The sequence below is a fragment of the Scyliorhinus torazame genome, chromosome 19 (genome assembly GCF_047496885.1).
Source record: "Scyliorhinus torazame isolate Kashiwa2021f chromosome 19, sScyTor2.1, whole genome shotgun sequence".
In the NCBI taxonomy this organism is placed as follows: Eukaryota; Metazoa; Chordata; class Chondrichthyes; order Carcharhiniformes; family Scyliorhinidae; genus Scyliorhinus; species Scyliorhinus torazame.
This window is the reverse complement of record NC_092725.1, coordinates 106125277-106144778: the sequence shown is the minus strand read 5'-3', so window position 1 is coordinate 106144778 and position 19502 is coordinate 106125277. Positions and strand designations below refer to the sequence as shown.

Genomic DNA, 19502 nt, shown 5'->3' with positions numbered 1-19502 from the left:
CGTTTCAGACCAGTCTAATATCCCGCTGACTGGGATGGGCTATGTGATTCCAGCGAGTAGCCTTTTTGATGAGCATTCATGACATGGTAATGCAGACAAATGGCGTTCCCGTCATGGATCACCGGGAATACTGAGCTGCCATGAAAATGCGGAGGGGAAAATTCTAAACTGTCTTCCTGACAGTGGGTATCTGGTTTTTAGACTCTTTCCAAATTTTTTGAGATCCAAAGCTGCACCTCACCTTAGGCAGAGAGGGAAAATTCCACCCATTATTTCTGCTGGCTGAGAAAATCTACCTGTAGAGTTATAGTATACATACCCAATTTTATACATATGTATAAACAGACTCCATCTTCAACCTTCTCCATGCTGCCCAGCTAATCAAACTCGAGAGTTAAAGCATGGCTGAGGAATCTAGAACACGGGGGGGAACAGTCTCAGGATAAAGGAACAATCATTTAGGACTGAGATGAAGAGAAAATTCTTCATTCAGTGGAGTAGAATGTGTGGAATTCTCCAGCTCAGAGGGTTGGGAATACTCCATTTATGACTGGGATAGACAGATTTTTAGTCTCAGAGAATCAAAGATTATGAGGATTGGGCAGGAAAGTGGAGTTGAAGCCCAAGATCAGCAGTGATTTTATTGAATGGCGGAGCAGGCTCGATGAGCTGCATGGTCTACTCCTGCTTCTTAATAACAACGCCCCACCCCCACCCCCCGGCCACGCTCGATATTAACCCTGCAACGACTGAGGTTATTCGTGAAGGACCCGCCTTCTCAACCTTGCCCCTCGCCTGAGGTGTGCTGATCCTCAGGTTAAATCACCGCCAGTCAGCTCTCCCCCTCAAAGGGGAAAGCAGCCTCTGGTCATCGGGGACGATGGCAACTTTACTTTATTAACACCATACAGCAAAAGAAAAGTTAGAGGGAACATTCGTGACTACATTTCAAAAGGTACTGCATTGGCTGTAAAATATCTGCACCATAAAAAAGAAATACTTAATTTTTTTTCTTTTAAAGATAGACTTGATTCTGATGCTTCCGCCACCTGGCTCTCTAAACTTGTAACATGAAGAATGGCCACCTGTGTAAAGGCCTGGATGGCTGACACGGGCTAAATGATTTCAGAAAGCAGTTTTGACCTTCCCTCTGCTCGGTGGGAAAAGAACGGGAAAAATAAAAGGTTGCTCCAAAGTTGTGTACACTATCCAATTGATATATGGAGACCTGCATTATAGTTTTGTACTGACATAGGAACCTTAGGAGCATTAAAGAATAAGCCATTCATCCATTGGAGTCTGCTCTTGTAGTCACTTAGATCAGGGCTGATCCGTACCTGAACTACCCACCTTTCCTTTGATGAAAATCTATCAAACCCAGTTCTGCAAGCCTCGCTTAACTCAACATCCACAGGGCTTTAGGGTTGTGGGTGAAAATTCCAGATTTGTAACATTTTGTTAAATAGCTCGCTCACAACTTTTAACATTCTTGGCTTCCCCACCAGAGGGACTAGTTTCTCTTTATTCTTCCTACCCATTTAACCTTTTAAAACCTCATGGCCAAATCTTGTTAGTGAAGTCGGCTCTGATGAATGAGATTAAGGTAAATGACAGGGTGGGGGGGGGGCAGCACGGCGGCGCAGTGGTTAGCACTGCTGCCTACGGCGCTGAGGACCCGGGTTTGAATCTTGGCTCTGGGTCACTGTCTGTATGGAGTTTGCACATTCTCCCCGTGTCTATGTGGGTTTCACCTCCACAACCCAAAGATGTGCAGGGTAGGTGGATTGGCCACGCTAAATTGCCCCTTAATTGGAAAAAAAATAATTGGGTACACTAAATTTTTTGTTTAAATGACAGGGTGAATTGAGTCCTATTCTGGATGATGTGTGGAGTGAGACTCTTCGCAGGGTCAACTCTACGTCCTGTGCCGGTTTGGTTTGCGTCAGTTCAAGGTGGGCCATAGGGCTCACCTAACCAAGGAGAGAATGAGTGTTTCTTTTAAGGGGTGGACAAGAGGTGAGCGGTGTTTTCTGGGGTTGGCTAACCATACCCATATGTTCTAGTCTTGTCCCAGGTTGTTGAGTGTTTGGATCTTTTTCTTCAACACCATGTCAGAAATTCTTAATGGCGAGCTGGAGCCTTGTCCATTGGTGGCTATTTTTTGGGCATCGGTCCGCCGGTGCTGCAGACAGGGGTGAAGGTGGATGTCCTCGTCTTTGCCTTTTTGTAAAATTTAGTGTACCCAATTCATTTTTTTCAATTAAGGGGCAATTTAGCGTGGCCAATCCACCTAGCTTGCACATCTTTGGGTTGTGGGGGCGAAACCCACGCAAACACGGGGAGAATGTGCAAACTCCACACGGACAGTGACCCAGAGCCGGGATCGAACCTGGGACCTCAGCGCCGTGAGGCAACAGGGCTAACCCACTGCGCCACCGTGCTGCCCTGTCTTTGCCTTCTTAATAGCCCTAAGCTTGCTTGGGTGGAGGTCTTCTACCTCTCCCAGTGCCTCAGCTTGGTTGGGTGACCTCACGGCATTCCTTTATTCTGAGATGGTCAAGTACACCATTGAGGGGTCGATAGAAGGGTCCTACCAAAGATGGCAGCCACGCAGTTCCTTTTTTAAAGAGTTAGTCACTGTCAGTTGTTAAGAGGGTTTTTAGGTTTTATTGTTAGAGGGGTAGGATTTAAGATTAGATGTGTTCTTGTTTGTTGATTGTGCTCTTTTATAAACCTGAAGCACCAGTTATATATTTTATTATATTTTGTTCAAACAGGTTTTCAGTTAAAAATATATTTTTTAACGTTTTAAAACCTCGATCAGATCATCTCTCTAGTTTCGATCCTCAAGTGAGTCTATGCCATGTTTATTCAACCTGAATTTAACCCTCTTAAGCCCTGGAATCAGTATAATAAGGAATCATCATTGCCGCTTGTGACTGTTCCATAATGCTGATATCCATCAAATTGGTCTGTTCAGAAACCAGTGAGAACTAAAGGATGAGATTTTCTTGCGATGGAGGTGGCCAGCCATTGGTTGGTGGTGGAATCTTCTGGTTCCACCAATGTATACAAATATATATATATATTATTTTTATTTTATTTTATATTTATATATATATATATATATATATTTTATTTAAATTTTTAAAAAAATGTAAAATGCCCAATTAATTTTTTTTTTCCAAATAAGGGGCAATTTAGCGTGGCCAATCCACCTCTTCTGCACATCTTTGCGCTGTGGGGGTGAGACCCACGCAGACACGGGGAGAATGTGCAAACTCCACACAGTGCCGGGATCGAACCCAGGTCCTCGGCGCCGTGATGCAGCAGTGATAACCACTGCACCACCGTGCCGCCCCCCCCCCCCCCCCCCCCCCCGCCCCGGCCTACATTTTACAGGTCTTTATCAGCATTTTATTTTAACAAATAATTACTCAACATTGTTTTGAAACATCCACAGGCTCTGAACAGGCTAAAATATACACCAATGCATTACTTATCCTAACATCTTTGTTCTGCTGAAATGATTATGCCTCCATTAGTGAAGCCTTGTAACTAGGGTTCTGTGCACATTGATAGGCAAGAATATGTGGGAGGGGAGGAATCCAACACTTTGTTGCTATATTTACTCGCTATAAATATGGCAGTCAATAAGGTTGTCCTTCTTTTGTCTAGATATTGATATTATATTGCTTTCAGAGTCGCCAAGTATCAAATGGGACCACCACAAGGTTCAACCGGATATCGGTCAAAGACCCAACAACCAGTTAGTTAGTTCAAGTTCAATAATACTTTATTTACACACAAGATTAACTTATACATGCAACATAAACACTACGAGCTAAATTGCACCTAACACTATGACAACCTGTACTTAACTTCAGGCACCTGGCTTAGGTCAGAGGAACAGTGGCCTTTGTTCGAATCTGGATTTGCTGGGTCTGGAGGAGTAACTGCGGTTCAGCTAGGCTCATCCGTCTGGTAGCGAGCGTTAAACTTGGACTTGCTTCTGGTCGTGGTGCTGCAGTTGGAGATGGACGTTGCCGGAGCGCCAGGTCCAAAAGATATCGAACACATGACAGTGTCTCTCTTTATCCTTGGGGGGGGGGGGGGTTCGCGTTTTTTTGGGCGGTCCTTAGGTTTGGACCCAATAATTCGGCAAACTTCGATCACTGCCTTCGATCTGAGCCAATAAAGGGACGGGTGCCTTGATGGCTGGGTGTGTCCTAAGCAGTCATTGACCTTGCTGTTTATGCTTCCTGAGTAAAGGGAGTGGCACCCATGTCTGGAATCGTATCAGATACCTGAGTATCAGTCTTAGGGAAATGGGTCATTGGAATGCAAATCGGCTGGGGGTTTCGATACTGTCTGGTTCTCTGCTTACAAGTATACATTTAGGCTCCGAGCCTGTCTGAATCTTGTATTGGCCATATTTCCCTTGAGTCTTTGCAAAAGTCCATGTTTCTTTGTAAGTGGCCATCTCAGATGGCCACAGTCCGTCCTCTTGATCCTAAACGCGAAGTGTGTGGATCACACTACTGAATCTTCATCTGTTCTTTGGTGTGCCGGATACCCTTAATCAAGGCAGGTTCTATACTACTCTGTCCTATGGATTGGAACATTTACCGAAGTTTTTAATAAGTTTTTAAGGGGGCACTATAACATTCAATCATTCATTTAACTTCTTTACACAAAGGGGAACCTCTAACTGTCCTTACCTAAACTACACATATGGTGCTAGCTAATAGCCAAAAGAACTTTAATATATATTACAGTACAAAAATGTAAACAATAGCAGCATCACATTTCTACTTAAACTTATCACATTTACAGAAAATGCAACTTTGATTGAAAACTACGGAATTTATTCGTCAGAAAAAGGGTTCAAAAAGAGTGTGGGGTCTGTTGAGGTCCTGGCAAAGGGGCTCTGAGTGTATATATTGGGGAGTGGGAGGCTCTCCTTCACCATTTCCGAAGTCTAAGTGTCTGAACGGCACTGTAGAATATTGCAATTACTAATAGGGCATCTACCGCGTATGAGAGGGAATACCATTTTATGATGTTATCGCACCATGTGGGGGTATCAATGTTTATTTCCATGTGAGGTGTGGTGTCCAGGCTAGGGGTATCGTGTGGTATGGTTGTGTATGGGACCAATGTGGTGCGGGTTACAGGGGCTGTTAATGCGCGCAACTATAGTGATCCAACGATGATCATGATGTAGGTCATCAGGTCTGTCTTCATCTTGTCTTGTTTTCTCTGTGTCTTCGTATATTCGTATATTCCTGGCGGTACAAGCATAATATCTGTTATTACCTTGTTGTTTACTATCTCATTTGTCTGTCTGTTTCTCCTTTAATATCAATTTCCCATTAGAATTGTCACCATAAGTGACTCCCTCATTTAAAAAAAAAACAACCGTTTTGGAGTTAAAACATCCGAGAAAAAAAATGATGTCACAGTGCGAGCAATCTCGCAGCCTGCGGTCGATGCGTTGAGTGGGCAGAACATTTCTCCCTCCAGTATTGAGGTAGTTTTCCATAGCAGCAGATTTTGTTTCAACCAAGTGTGTTGAATATGTAAATAGCAGTTGGAGGTAGCGACCGAAGGATCGTTGGAAAGCAAGAAAAACTGTGGCACAGTGCATTCTTTAAACCACATCTAAAAGAACGTTAAACGAGTTTTGAAAAGAACTTTCCAAATCAGTGGGACATGGGATGCATATGAGCCGCGGCAGGGCAAGAATGGGTGGAATCCCTGGGTAGGGCGGTGATCAGTGCCGTTGCTCCATTACCCGAGCTAGGCTGACCAAATACATAGGGGGGTCCTCAGGCAGGGCAGGGATTAATGCCATTACTCCACTGCCTGGGTGACCTTACAAGAACGGAAAGAATTTGAATATCTATAGACTTCTGACAAACTTGGTCCTTTAACTACCATTTTGGCGTCAAAAGAGTAGTTATGACTGCATCAAGAAATTTAGCATGAGACCGAAAGAAGAAATGGTATCAAAAAGTTTAGTGAGAGGTTGACACAAATAGTCATACAAAAGACAAACATTCGACATTTAGTGACTGGGGCCTGGTCTGTTTTGCCATTGGTCGGGGATCTCAAGTAAGTCCTTTGTGCTGTCGCTGTCGCTATCGGCCAAATCAAGTCCGAGGTGGAAACTCGTCCCTGGGGGTGGAGTCAAAGTCGTGTCTGTGGACGTGCTGTCCTGGCTGGGGGAGGGTTGGATTAGGTTGACAGTGGGCGGGTCGTGGTTGTCTGCTATTGCCAGTGAAATGTGGTGTGAGTGGCTGCATTGAGTTCCATAAACCTTAAGTTGGTTTGTATGAAACCATCCTGATTTTCCGTTTGGATATGTAATTTTATATATTGAGGGGCTTACTTTATCAGAAATCGAGTAGGGTCCTGCAAATTTGGGAGAGAGGAAAGAACTCGGATTGTATAGGGAGTCCATCACCTGCTGTCTGATTGTATATTCTACCGGGTGTACTGTTTTATCAAAGCAGGCCTTACTCTGCTTTTTCCGAGCGCCTAGTCGAACAGCTGCAGCGAGCTGGGCTGCTTTAATATTTTCCATTACTTGTTGGACTGCTTTTTCGTGGGTAAGGGCGGTGACTGTGGGGCTGGCCAACTCAAGTCCAAATAAATACTCGGTACCCTTCATGGGTCGCCTGATCATGAAGGTCTGTGGGGGTGCAGCCTGTTGAACTCAACACCGTGTTTCTAATAAACATCAGTGCAAATGGGAGAACTGTGTCCCATGCCGTGTTGTGCCTTTGCACCATTTTCCTAATTGTTGCTTTTAGGCTTCGGTTCATGCGTTCTACAATGCCTCTGGATTGTGGGTGATAGGCAATATGAAACTTTTGTTTAATGCCGAAAATTGTTAGAACAATTGTCATCACTCTTCCTGTAAAATACGAACCTTGGTCCGTTTCAATACTACGTGGGAGTCCCCATCTTGTAAATGTTTGTTGAGTTAGAATTTTTGCTGTCGCTTTAGCTGTGTTTGTCCTGGAAGGAAATGCTTCCACCCATTTTGTGAAGGCGTCGATCACTACCAACACATATTTAAAACCATTTCGGCAGGGGTGAAGGGGACCAATGTAATCTAGTTGTAAGTTCGTCCATGGGCCATTAGCAGGGCGGGTGTGGCTTCGCTGACCTTTCTTTGCGTATCTGTCTGGGTTGTTCTGAGCGCAAATTAAACAGTTTTCAATGCAATGGGTGACATCTGTTTTTAAATCGGGCCACCAGCAGAGAGGTCTGAGGTGGGCAAGATGTCCCTGTCCGTCATGAAACTGACAAATAATCTGGTTCCTGTGCTGGGTGGGGACCACATAAATACCATTCTTTAATATAATTCCGTCCTGAATCGTTAAAGTATCTATGAATCAAGGAGGGTGCTGGGTAATCACCTTTTAAAATTTCCTTAAGCATGTCGTCTGCTTTTTGCGCCTGTGCTAAATCTTGAATATTAGTCTGTGAGACCTGGACTGCGTGTACTGGGGCACTCTCGGGGGGTTGCCAAAAGTGACCATGTCGTGATCCAGCTTTTGCTATGGCGTCTGCTTTTACGTTACCGGGTGGGGAGGAACGATGATGGCTTCTAATCTTTATGATGCCATATTTGCTGTCTTTAGCTTCTTCGAGAATGTGCTTTAGTAATGACATTGAGGGTAGAGGTTTACCGTCGGCGGATATAAATCCTCTAGATTCCCACAGGGGCAGGAATTCCGTCAAACTATTGCAGACATATAGACTGTCCGAATATATATCTGCGGGGCTCGGGAACAAATTTGGATACTGCACAATGTATGCGATGGCTGCTAACTCGGCTGCCTGCGAACCTAAATGTCCTGGTAACTTTAATGTAATCCTTTTCCCATTATCAATGGTGGAGGAGCCACCTACATAAATTTTTAGAGATTTATCTGTGGGCTGGGTTCTCTGTGGTCTGATGCCTGCTTTTGTCGGTAACGATTTACAAATAAAGGGTCCTGTGTTCTGCCTGGCTGCAATGATTTCACACTCATGTGGGGTTCCTGCATACTGTAAATTATCTGCCAAAACATGTGTCTTTGTCCTTTTCACTGTGATGTTGCATCCTTGTAGGAGTAGGGTCCAGTGCGCTGCTCTAATTTGGCTAACTGTACCGTCCTTCAGCCTACCGACTAACAGTAGCTGTGTTGGGGTGTGCTCAGTCAAAATGGTTACGGGGTTGAGTCCTGTTATGTACGCGAAGTACTGAACAGCCCAAAAAACTGCGAGCAAGTGCCTTTCGCAGGCTGAAAATTCTTGCTCTACTGGATCTGAAACTCGTGAGGCATAGGCTACGGGTCCTAAACGATCGTGCCTTTCCTGGAGAAGTTCAGCCGAAAGGGTTCGGTCGGCGGTCGCTACCTCTATTGCATATGGGGAGTGTGGGTCTGGTGCCTGCAAAGCGGGAGCTGTACCTAGGGCGCGTTTTAGTGCATCGATGGCATCCGTGTGCTGTGGAAGCCATTTCCACGGGGCCTGTTTCTTAAGGAGCTTGGAAAGTGGGGCTGCCTTTGTGGCGAAACCGTCGATATGGTTCCTGCAATAACCAACCAGTCCTAAAAATGACCGGAGTGCTGTAACATTATGGGGCAAGGGCAATTTAACAATTGAATCAAAACGTTTTTGCTCTATCTCACGTTTACCATGCATTATAGCTGTTCCTAAATAAGTGACCTTTTCTTGGACAATTTGGGCTTTTTTGGGGTTGACTTTACATCCAATTTCTTTTAGGAGACCTAATAGTTTGGAAAAAAGCGAAATGTGCTCTTCCTTGGTGTCAGTCTGTAGGAGCAAGTCGTCCACATACTGAATGAGGCATTCGGGTCGGGAAAATTTCGATAATCTATTCGCCAATTGTCTGTGAAAAATGGAGGGGGAGTTGTGGAAACCTTGTGGAAGGCATGTCTACGTGTATTGCTGATCCCTGGAAGGTGAACGCAAATTTATACTGGCAATTTTAATCCAATGGAATGGACCAAAAGTGCTAATGTCTATTTTGACTGAAGTCCCTGCTTTAACATTGTCTTGGGAGTCGTGGCAACGGTGGGGGGCTGCTAATGGAGTTACTTTATTGAGTTCTCTATAGTCGATGGTCAGTCTCCATGAACCATCTGGTTTTCTTACGGGCCAAATCGGGGCATTGTTTGTTGAGGCTACGGGCCGAATTACACCTTTATCCAATAAACTTTGAATTACCTTAGCTATTTCTTCCTCGGCTTGCTGTGGAAACCCGTATTGTTTCTGGGGCTTAGGATCGGGACCTGTAATGGTGACCATTCCTGGAATTTTACCGCAATCGTGCTTGTGCTGGGCAAAAGATGCTTTGTGTTTCTTTAAGACTTCCCTAATTGTTTTATCCGTGGTAATGGTTAGTGGATCAAACCAGTAATCTCCCACTGAGCTAATCCTGTGTTTGTAGTCTCCTACTGTGAGCGTTGCGGGGGCTCAGCTGCTCTAGCCATTTTCCACACACACCTATTCACGGGGTCAATAGAAAGATTGTGTGAGCTCATGAAATCTATCCCCAAGATGTGCTGTGCTGTCTGGGATAAATCTACTAAAATGACTGAGTGCTTGGTTCTAATGTTACCGATCTGAATATCCACAGGGGCCGTAATGTGTCCCTGCTGGAGGTGTCCTATAAATCCACGAAGAGTGATAGTGTCTGTCGTGGGCCATATATCTCGCTGGTACGTCGTGGAGGAGTTAAACGTGGTTCGGGACCCTCTTGTGTCCCAAAGGAATTCTACGGGGTATCCCCGGACTGTGCCTGCGACTACCGGTCTTCCGGACTTGTCCCAGACCCAAGTTGGGGAGTCCGAACGCCATCAATCGGTTCCATTTATGGCCAGATTATCTGAACGGGCGCTAACGCGGTGGATAGACCTGGCATTGTTCCTACGTGGGACATTTGCTGATTCCGTTGTTGGTTCGGGGGGACATTGCATTCTCGGGCGTAATGTCCCTTCTGTCCACAATTATAGCATCCCTGTGCTTTATGGTGGTGTGTCATTTCTACCTTCATTTACCCATGCGGGGTCTTGATGTGTCCTTACTGGATTCATGTTTGCTTACTTTTTATGTGGGGGTTGTTCCCAAGCTCTAGAGAGTCTCTTCAGAACCCACACTTCATTGTGTGTGGCGTCTGAGGGGTCATAATTTGCACATGCTTTTTGTCCTGCATCTGTGGCGTGGGAGGCTAAAATACGGGTCCATTTGGCCGTATTGTCTGCAGTTAAATGGGCGCGGGCTAAATCTCCAAATACTGCTGTGAAGTGTATCCAGAGGCCTCCAGCAAATGCTGTTGGATGCTCTCCTTTCTTCTGCCTACATTGGTTGAGTCCTTCTACGGGATCTCCTCTATTATAGCAAATTGCATCTAGGATAGCTGTCTTCATATCCTGGAGGCTGCCTCCTCCTACATTTTGTGGGTCGGGAAGGGCTGAACTAACGGACGGCTCAAGGCTCATTACTATGAGTTTCACTTGTTCCTGTTCGTCCAGATTGTACGACTGTCTGTTGTCTAACTCGCTCAAAGAAATGGTGTGGGTTGAAAGGTTTCTATTTTATCACGGGCATCCTTTAACTGGGTGATGGTTAGTGGGGTGGTGTACACGAAATCGGGTTGGTCTTCTGTCGGTACTCTGCGCTGCGTGGTGACTGGATTCATAGGGTTGTGTGCTGCCTGTGCAATCGGTGGTGCGGGTGCTTTCCTTTCTGGGTCCTGGGGAGCTCTATTCTGAATCTCTGTTCCGTTTACCTTTCAATGGGCAGTTTCATTAAGTTCCTGCCAATCGGGGCCATCTTCCTGGTCTAAATTTCGTCCAAAGGTGTCTCTAAAACCATTTTGCACTGAGAGCAGTGACTGTAACCGTGAAATTTACTGCCTGCATTTGGCGTGGTCTACCGAACTCTGCCTTTGTTCAGGTGTGGAAGTGTGGAGTGCTCGTAGGGCTGCCTTTAAGTCCTCGAATTGCTTCTTTAATTGCTCTACTTGGTGTTCCGTTTCTTCCCTTACCAAAACTGCACGTTGCGTGGCTTGGTAGGCCTTATCATATTGTGTCTGAAAGCTGCTTAGGTGAGCTAGATAGGATTGGTGTGCCCGTTTGACATCAGCCATCTCCTTGACCTTCGCTGCTAGCTGCTCTCGGAGTTGCTCATTTACTTTTTCGCATTCACTAACGTTTCCCTCACTACTCTTCTCTTTCTCTACAAGCTGTCTGCGGAGCATCCTCACGGCCTCCTCTGTGCCTCGCAATTGTGCCAAACAGGACACGATTGCAATCGGCTTACAAACTTTACCTATACTCTTTTTATGGATCTTGGTCAGATTATCCCACCAAGTTTGTCCTATATTACCAGGACCAGTCTCTTCATTTGCACAAAACTCAGACCATAGGGGCCATCCTTTCCCCTTTAGGTAATTCCTAATTTCCTCTTCCCATATGGGGCACTGCTCTGCTCTATTGGTCGCTGTGACCTCTGGTTCCTGTGGGTACATAAGGCCTTCATTGCCATTTCTACGATTATGTCTTTTCCTGCCGTAATCTCTGTATCTCTACCCCTAATCTCTGTATCTCTAAGTGAATTTGGGACAGGGGGGGAAATAAAGCGGTGATGCAAACAGCGGGTATGGCTTAAGCTATTTTCCGCTTCACACAACTCCCGAACATTTTACGCAACAAAATCTAACGAGTTTACCTTATATCTGTTAGTACGCATGCAGATTACTACACACTTCTGAATCTTGGAGGTTTGATCGATACTGGTCTTACACTTGTGGTTTCTTTCACTATGCCAATTGGGTTTCTAATGCAAACGTTTTGTGGGTTCTCTCGGAGTGACAAAATCACTTCTGGGTCGAGTCCCACCGGGATCCCCAATAATGTTGCTATATTTACTCGCTATAAGTATGGCAGTCAAGAAGATTGCCCTTCTTTTGTCTAGATAGCTATTATATTGCTTTCAGAGTCGCCAGGTATCAAATGATACCACCACAAGGTTCAACCGGATATCGATCAAAGACCCAACAACCAATTAGTTAGTTCAAGTTCAATAATACTTTATTTACACACAAGATACTTATACATGCAACATAAACACTACGAGCTACATTATGCCTAACACTATGACAACCTGTACTTAACTTCAGGCACCTGGCTTAGGTCAGAGGAACAGTGGCCTTTGTTCGAATCTGGATTTGCTGGGTCTGGAGGAGTAACTGCGGTTCAGCTAGGCTCATCCGTCTGGTAGCGAGCGTTAAACTTGGACTTGCTTCTGGTCGTGGTGCTGCAGTTGGAGATGGACGTTGCCGGAGCGCCAGGTCCAAAAGAGATCGAACACATGGCAGTGTCTCTCTTTATCCTTGGTGGGTTTTGCGCTCTTTTGGGCGGTCCTTAGGCTTGGACCCAATAATTCGGCAGACTTTGATCACTGCCTTCGATCTGAGCCAATGAAGGGGCGGGTGCCTTGATGGCTGGGCATGTCCTAAGCGGACATTGACCTTGCTGTTTATGCTTCCTGAGTAAAGGGAGTGGCGCCGATGTGTCTGGAATTGTATCGGATACCTCAGTACCAGTCCTTTGTCTTAGGGAAATGGGTCATTAGAATGCAAATCGGCTGGGGGTTTCGATACTGTCTGGTTCTCTGCTTACAACATTTAGGCTCTGAACCTGCCTGAATCTTGTATTGGCCATATTTCCCTTGAGTCTTTGCAAATGTCCATGTTTCTTTGTAAGTGGCCATCCCAGATGGCTACAACTTATCCACAATTCCAAGCACTCACCCCTTCACTGTAATCCCCTTTCAATTCTAGCAACTGAATTAGGCAGTGGAAAATTGATATTGAACACAAGCAAGTGATTTGCCCCAGTCTAATTCCTTTTTCAGTGTAACCATGGCACCCTAGCAGCAGTCAGTCAGAGGCAGAGACCAGTAATGTTTCATAAATCTTTGGCTTTTATTAACGAGCACTGAAGTTGGCACAGTACACAATGGGTTAATATCGTTTCCAAACTCTTACAATTCAGTGTTTGATGCAGCTCAATTATTAAAAATAAGTTATCTCCTTTCCCGCCAAACACTGCAAAGAGACGTTAGTGAATCACTGGAAATATAACCAGATCATCTTCTCTCAGAGTCGTTCCAAACTACGTAAACAGTATAAAAATGTAGGTAACATAGTAATCTGTAAACAAAACGGAGTCCAATTCAAATCCTCTGACAATTCAATCATTTAGCACAAAAATCTTTACGCTGGGTTGAGAGAGTTATCCTATGAGAAGAGTTGGAGTAAAGTGGGCTTTTTATACTCTCTGGATCGAGTTAAGATGGACATAAGTTGACCTCTGAAGCATACAGGATTCTGAGAGGGCTTGACGGGATAGATGCTAAGAGGTAGTTCCCCTGATTGGAGAGTTTAGAACTAGAGGTGTAGTTTCAGGATAAGGGGCCAGGCATTTTGGGCTGAGATGCAGTGAATGTCTTCACAGAGATTTACAGCACAGAAAGAGGCCCTTCGGCCCATCGTGTCTGCGCCAGCCATCAAGCACTTGGCCATGTAGCTTTGTATGACTTTGGAATTCTGCACCCCAGAAGGTTAATGAAGCTCCATCGTCTGGGAATTTCTGGCCCCGCCCACCATGGACTGGAAATTCCTGCACAAAGTCAGTGGACCTTTTGCTGGTCCGTCAAATTTTCCATCCCACCTGCTACAATTCCCGTGGCAGGCAGGACTGGAAAATCCCACTTGTGCAGTCTACGGAAGGTTGAAATCACTAGATCTTTTGACTCTTAAGGAAATCAAGGGATATACGGGGCAGGAAAGTGGAGGTTTAGGATCAGCTGTGAATGTAGAGAACAGCGGAACAGATTCGAGGGGCTGTATGGTCTACCTCTGATCCGATGAGGGTCTTCACGTTGCAGAATTACTGGATAATTCCATTTTTAGTGCAAGGTGACTGAATTCTCAGGAATAGGCCGTAATGTGGCACAAGATCACTTGTCACATGGCTAAAGACAAATTTAAGAATCCTACACAAATACACAACAGCTGCATTAAAGACAAGTGGACCAGTCTCCGTGCTACATTTGTTGCAACAGAATAATGTTTAACAGCAAGTTTCATGTTTTCATAAAAAAGATTTACTTCAACTAAGCGCAATACATAACAAGAGTACAAACAAAAATACAATTAGTTTAGTGATATAAAAAGATACATAAAGTCATTATATATTCAGTAAAGGACACACCACAATCTTTGTAAACCTTGTATGTTTTGCTTATCTCTAACCTGAGGCAGTGATTTATATTGGGTTATAGGCCCCACAGGCAGTGACAGCTCCCATCCATATGATAACCACTTACTCGTGGGCTTGGACAGTGGGGGTTAGCAGGGTATTTAATCAGGGATCAAGAAAATCCTGTTCTTGATAGACTCCATACTTGTTGAGATGAATTACAATTCCCACCCCCAATTAAGATAAGCTAAATGAGCAGAGGCCCAAGATCTTCCTGGTCTTCGGCTTAGCGCCGTTTTATCTCGTTATCTTATTTCTATCAATGGAACAACAGCTTCAAGTGGACATCCCAAGCAACTATAGAGAGCTTAACCAAATGGTACGTGGCATATTTCTAGTGTGGACTCAACATACACATCACTCCCTGGGCTAAGTTATGCAGTCAGTTAAAGCAAATCTTTCTCTTTTCCCGGGACCTTTTAGGCAATGTCTCCATGTTATTCTTTGCTCCCAAGAGCCCCCAGGGTTGAGACACCTACCTTCCTGCACTTGCTCACCAATACACCTCGTCGCAATGCTTCATACTATCAGTGAGCAAAGTTACAAGTTTTCCTAAAAGTGACGATGTGAATGTCTTGCCTGCTCACACAGTGATTCTTTCATTTCTCTTGCTTCCTTCACGGTCAGGAAATCCCAGGTCTGACTGATTAAAGATTTGATGGGGTTGATGGAGTCCTCCGATGGGGGATTCCAGAACAAAGGAATGATGGCTTTAAAGTTAGAGCAAGGTTATTCAGGGTGATATCAGGATGCCCATCTTCACACCAAGGCCGGTGGAAGTCTGGAACTCCACCCCCCGCCCCTCCACCAACTAAAAATTTCTCAACTGGAATTAATGGATTCTTGTTTGGCAAATGTATCAAGAAATGCAATCAAGGCGGGTGGATGGAGTTAAGATACGGAGCAGCCATGATCTATTTGAATTGCGGAACATGGGGTTGAATCATAGAATTTACAACGCTGAAGGAGGCCATTCGGCCCATCGAGTCTGCACCGGCCCTTGGAAAGAGCACACCTCCACCCTATCGCCACTTAACCTTATTGGACACTAAGGGCAATTTATCATGGCCAATCCACCTAATCCACACATCTTTGGACTGTGGGAGGAAACCGGAGCACCCGGAGGAAACCCACACAGACACGGGGAGAACATGCAGTCTCTGCACAGACAGTGACCCAAGCTGGGAATCGAACCTGGGACCCTGGAGCTGTGAAGCAACTGTGCTACCATGCTGCCCCGAATGGCAGACTTATTGACCAATTGTGAGATCACCACTAAAGTAACTTGGATTGCCTCACCGTTACTCCTACTTTCCTTGTCAGAACCACCAGGTTCTGTTTCCTATCGGGGCCTAGTTTAGAAGGGTGGATGGTGATTTCACTGAAACATGTAGGCGGGGAAATTAGCACCGCTTTAAGTGAAATTGCTCGAACCAACTTATCCCCCATAAAGTTCTGAGAGGGCTGGACAGGGCAGATGCTGAGAGGCTGTTTCCCCTACACCCACCCAGCTGTTTTGAGCTGGAGGCATAGACTCAGGATAGGGGATTGGCTATTTTGAACTGATTAGGGTGAAGAAATGTCTTCACTTGGTGGGTTGCGGATCTTTCCTATTCTCTACCCCAGAGGGCGGTGGGAGCTCAGTCACTGCATACATTCGAGACAGAAATTGATAGACTTTTGGACATTAAAAAAATCGAGGGTGGGATGTAGAGTTTAAAAAAAAATGTAAAGTGCTCAATTCTTTTTTTTCCCAATTAAGGGGCAATTTAGCGTGACCAATCCACCTACCCTGCACATCTTTGGGTTGTGGGGGTCAGACCCACGCAAACACGGGGAGAATGTGCAAACCCCACACGGACAGTGACCCGGGGCCGGGATCGAACCTAGGTCCTCAACACTGTGAGGCAGCAGTGCTAACCAGTATGACGCCCAAGGAATGTGGAGAGAGGATCAGCCTTAATCTGGTTGAACGGTGCAGCGTGCCCAAACGGGCCAAATCCTGCTGCTATTTCCTCCTCCTCAGTGGCCTGGTTAATATTTAGACATTCTCACATTCAGAGAGCTTCTATTGTGGCAAACCATCTTGCATCCAATCGTTGATTTATAAATGTTTATCAAAAAAGTCCACAAAAATAAGCCTCTTAGTTCATGCTTAATCTAGCAAGATATCCAAAATGTTTTTAAAAATACGTCTGTAAATCAAGTTCAGTGTAAAAATATGTAGCACTTTGTGATGTGCCCTATTAGATGACATTTGAGTTTTGCAACTACCACCGCCCCCCCCCCCCCTCCCAACAGCACAAATATCACTGATTTATCATTTTATGGATCATTCTTCTTTATAATTCAATGTTTCAAGTAACGGTTTTACATAGAACTCTCATCTACAGAAAGGATTTCAAACCTTTACTGGTTTCAATGAATCCAGTAGGTAAGTACCTGTGAAAATATATCTGCTTTTACACTGACAGCTGCTCCATTAGGATTTGATGCTCATTAATAACACCACGTTAATCCTCTCGGATGCTCAGACCAGCTTTTGGAGGATGAAGTTGAGCACTTGGCGGAGGAGCCGAATAGCAGGCTGGGCAACAGCATAATGGTCTGGAAGCATAGCTTCCACTGTGGCACTTTGGATGTAATACCTACGACAAGTGTGCAAAGGGAAAGAAGCAATCAATAAAACATTCCAACCGCAACATGATTCCCTGGCGGGCAGGCAAGGTTTGAGCTCCCCCCCCTTCCCACCAACAGCGTAGTTATTCGAAGATTGGGGCATCGTTTTTAAAGGCTTTCCCTGTGCACAATAGTTCATCAGGAACCCCCCCCCATGCAACCACAATTCAACAAGCCCCCCCCCCCACCCCATTGTCCAGACAGTGCCCAGTTACTGCCAGGAGGCAGTGCCCAGGCATGACCCTCTCCCCACTGAGAGATGCGCTGAGCTGGGAGGTCTGGGATGTCTGCTCACCAGGTGCCTGGCCTGGGGGAACTGGTTGGGATTCACACCGGTCTGCCCTCATGCCATCGGAAATGGACTTTAAAGGACGGGGAGAATGATTCAGGTATAGTGGCCTGATAATTATATCCAAATGTATCAACGTTGGGAAATCGCTACGTCCATGGGAGGGGACAATCACATCATGTATTTCCATCAGCGTGAAACGCTATTTGGACATCTTGAGGGATTCCTCCCCGTCGCCAAGCCCGCCCAACGTAAATGGGAGTGGAATATCCTGGCACATGAGTCTGGTCACCTATCCGATTATCTCTTTATTTGGCTCAGTGTCAAGTTCTATCTGATAGCATGCCATGAAATGTTTTACGATGTTATAAAAATGCAGCTTGGTGTTGGTCTTCTTTCATTGAACCATCATTCTTTTGATCACTGCTGCATCAAAATTCTGAAACTCCTCAGGAGCACCTTCACCATGTGTCCTGCAGCAGTTATGAACCTACTTGAGGGGCAGCACGGTGGCGCAGTGGTTAGCACTGGGACTACGGCGCTGAGGACCCGGGTTCGAATCCCGGCCCTGCGTCACTGTCCGTGTGGAGTTTGCACATTCTCCCCATGTCTGCGTGGGTTTCGCCCCCACAACCCAAAGATGTGCAGGGTAGGTGGATTGGCCACGCTAAATTGCCCCTTAATTGGAAAAAATGAATTGGATACTCTAAATTTATATTTAAAAAAAGAACCTACTTGAGGGCAGATAAGGATGCGTAATAAATGCTGCTCTGCCAACAACACTCCTTATCCCAAGTATATATTTTTTCAGAGAAACCAGACTTTACGACCGGCAGCAGTATTCCTGGACCAGGGAATTGGGTGGGAGGCAGAGTGTGGGAAAAGAAAATCAGCCAGAAAGTTTGTCTGTCTGGATATCGGATAAGGCCGACAAGAGCGCTGGCTGTGATATCCTGCGCCAAAGGCCTGTCCAGATACAATCGGGTGGGAGGTTGGAGAGCTGCCGGTATCCAACAAACCAAACTCCAGCATCAATTACTGTTTCCAAAAAAGATCAGGGGCAGAAAATTGGATTTTTTTTTAAATAAATACACCTTCAACAAAAATTTTAATTTCCTGCAAAATAGTTTATTTTCTTCAATAAGTGGCAATAATTCATAGTCAAGTAACAAATTCAAAAATCAATAAACTAATCTTCCAGTTTGACAGAAAGACACTTTATGTAACAGTTTTACACGGGATTATACAGCATAGAAACAGGTCATTCGGCCCACCCGTCCATGCTGGCATTATGCTCCACTTGAGCCTCCTCCCATCTTTCCTAATCTAAATCTATCATTGTTACCCACTTCTCCCTCATATGCTTGCCCAGCTTCTCCTTAAATGCATCTGTAGTACAAATTACCATGACATTTGTTTTTACTGCTTGCTTTCCATTCTGTCATGACGACTAATGCTTATAAATACCAAATTCTTTTGGGTTCTTGCCAATAGATTTATTCTCCAACAAATATTGATTTTGATGCAGCTAATGGCTACGGCATTTCTAAACGGACTTTACGATCTGTAATGAACAATAATTGGCCCTGCACCACCGTGTGGAATGTTTGTGATCAGCACAATTAAAACATCCAAACGCAATCACACTGCAAATGGTAGGGATACAATCCTCAAACTGATATTACTGCTTTGATCAGCAAACCCATGACATTCCAGTTAATTAATATGATTCTTAAACCGAGAGCAACTCACATAATCTTCTAGGATGACACAAGGATACAGTGATGTCCAAGTTTGTGACTTTCTCTAGGATGTCAGCAAGATACTGGGGCACGATTCAGCAGACTCAAGTTAAAGTCCGCTGAACGGCACGTTAAGTGCAGGCGCTAAGAAACACCCCGCTATTCAACCGCACTTTGCCTATTTCTGGCCTTGGCAAGGAATTCCATGTCGAGGCCGCCCTTTTAAGTCCTTTCTTGCACTGGCGAGCCTTGCTCCGCCAGTGCAGGAAAGCCCACTCCTGGATCGAGGCGGCATTTTTAAAGGCAGCCCTGATCTTTTGACCGCCCTCTGTGTCTCCCACTGTGGCCACAGGACCCCATCCAACCTACCCCTTCTGGGGTCCTTGAGCTCCTCCGCACCCCATCTCTTATGCGCAAGGCCCTCCCAAGTACGACTCCTGG

At 45.2% G+C, this 19502-nt stretch overlaps 1 protein-coding gene across 3 annotated transcripts in view; it reads right to left on the bottom strand.

Annotated features, from left to right (window-relative positions):
• Window positions 1-3794: 3794 nt before the first annotated feature.
• The window catches only part of c19h12orf56 (chromosome 19 C12orf56 homolog), a 102823-nt gene continuing 87115 nt past the window's right edge, over window positions 3795-19502 (bottom strand). Inside the window, exon 11 of one of the 3 annotated variants that reach the window (XM_072485007.1) lies at window positions 3795-5288. In XM_072485007.1, coding sequence (XP_072341108.1) covers window positions 5123-5288 — 166 coding nt within the window. In that variant the 3' untranslated portion in view covers window positions 3795-5122. Of the gene's footprint in view, window positions 5289-12991; window positions 17000-19502 lie in introns of those variants that run through there. The other 2 variants (XM_072485004.1, XM_072485005.1) reach the window with 2 other exon arrangements.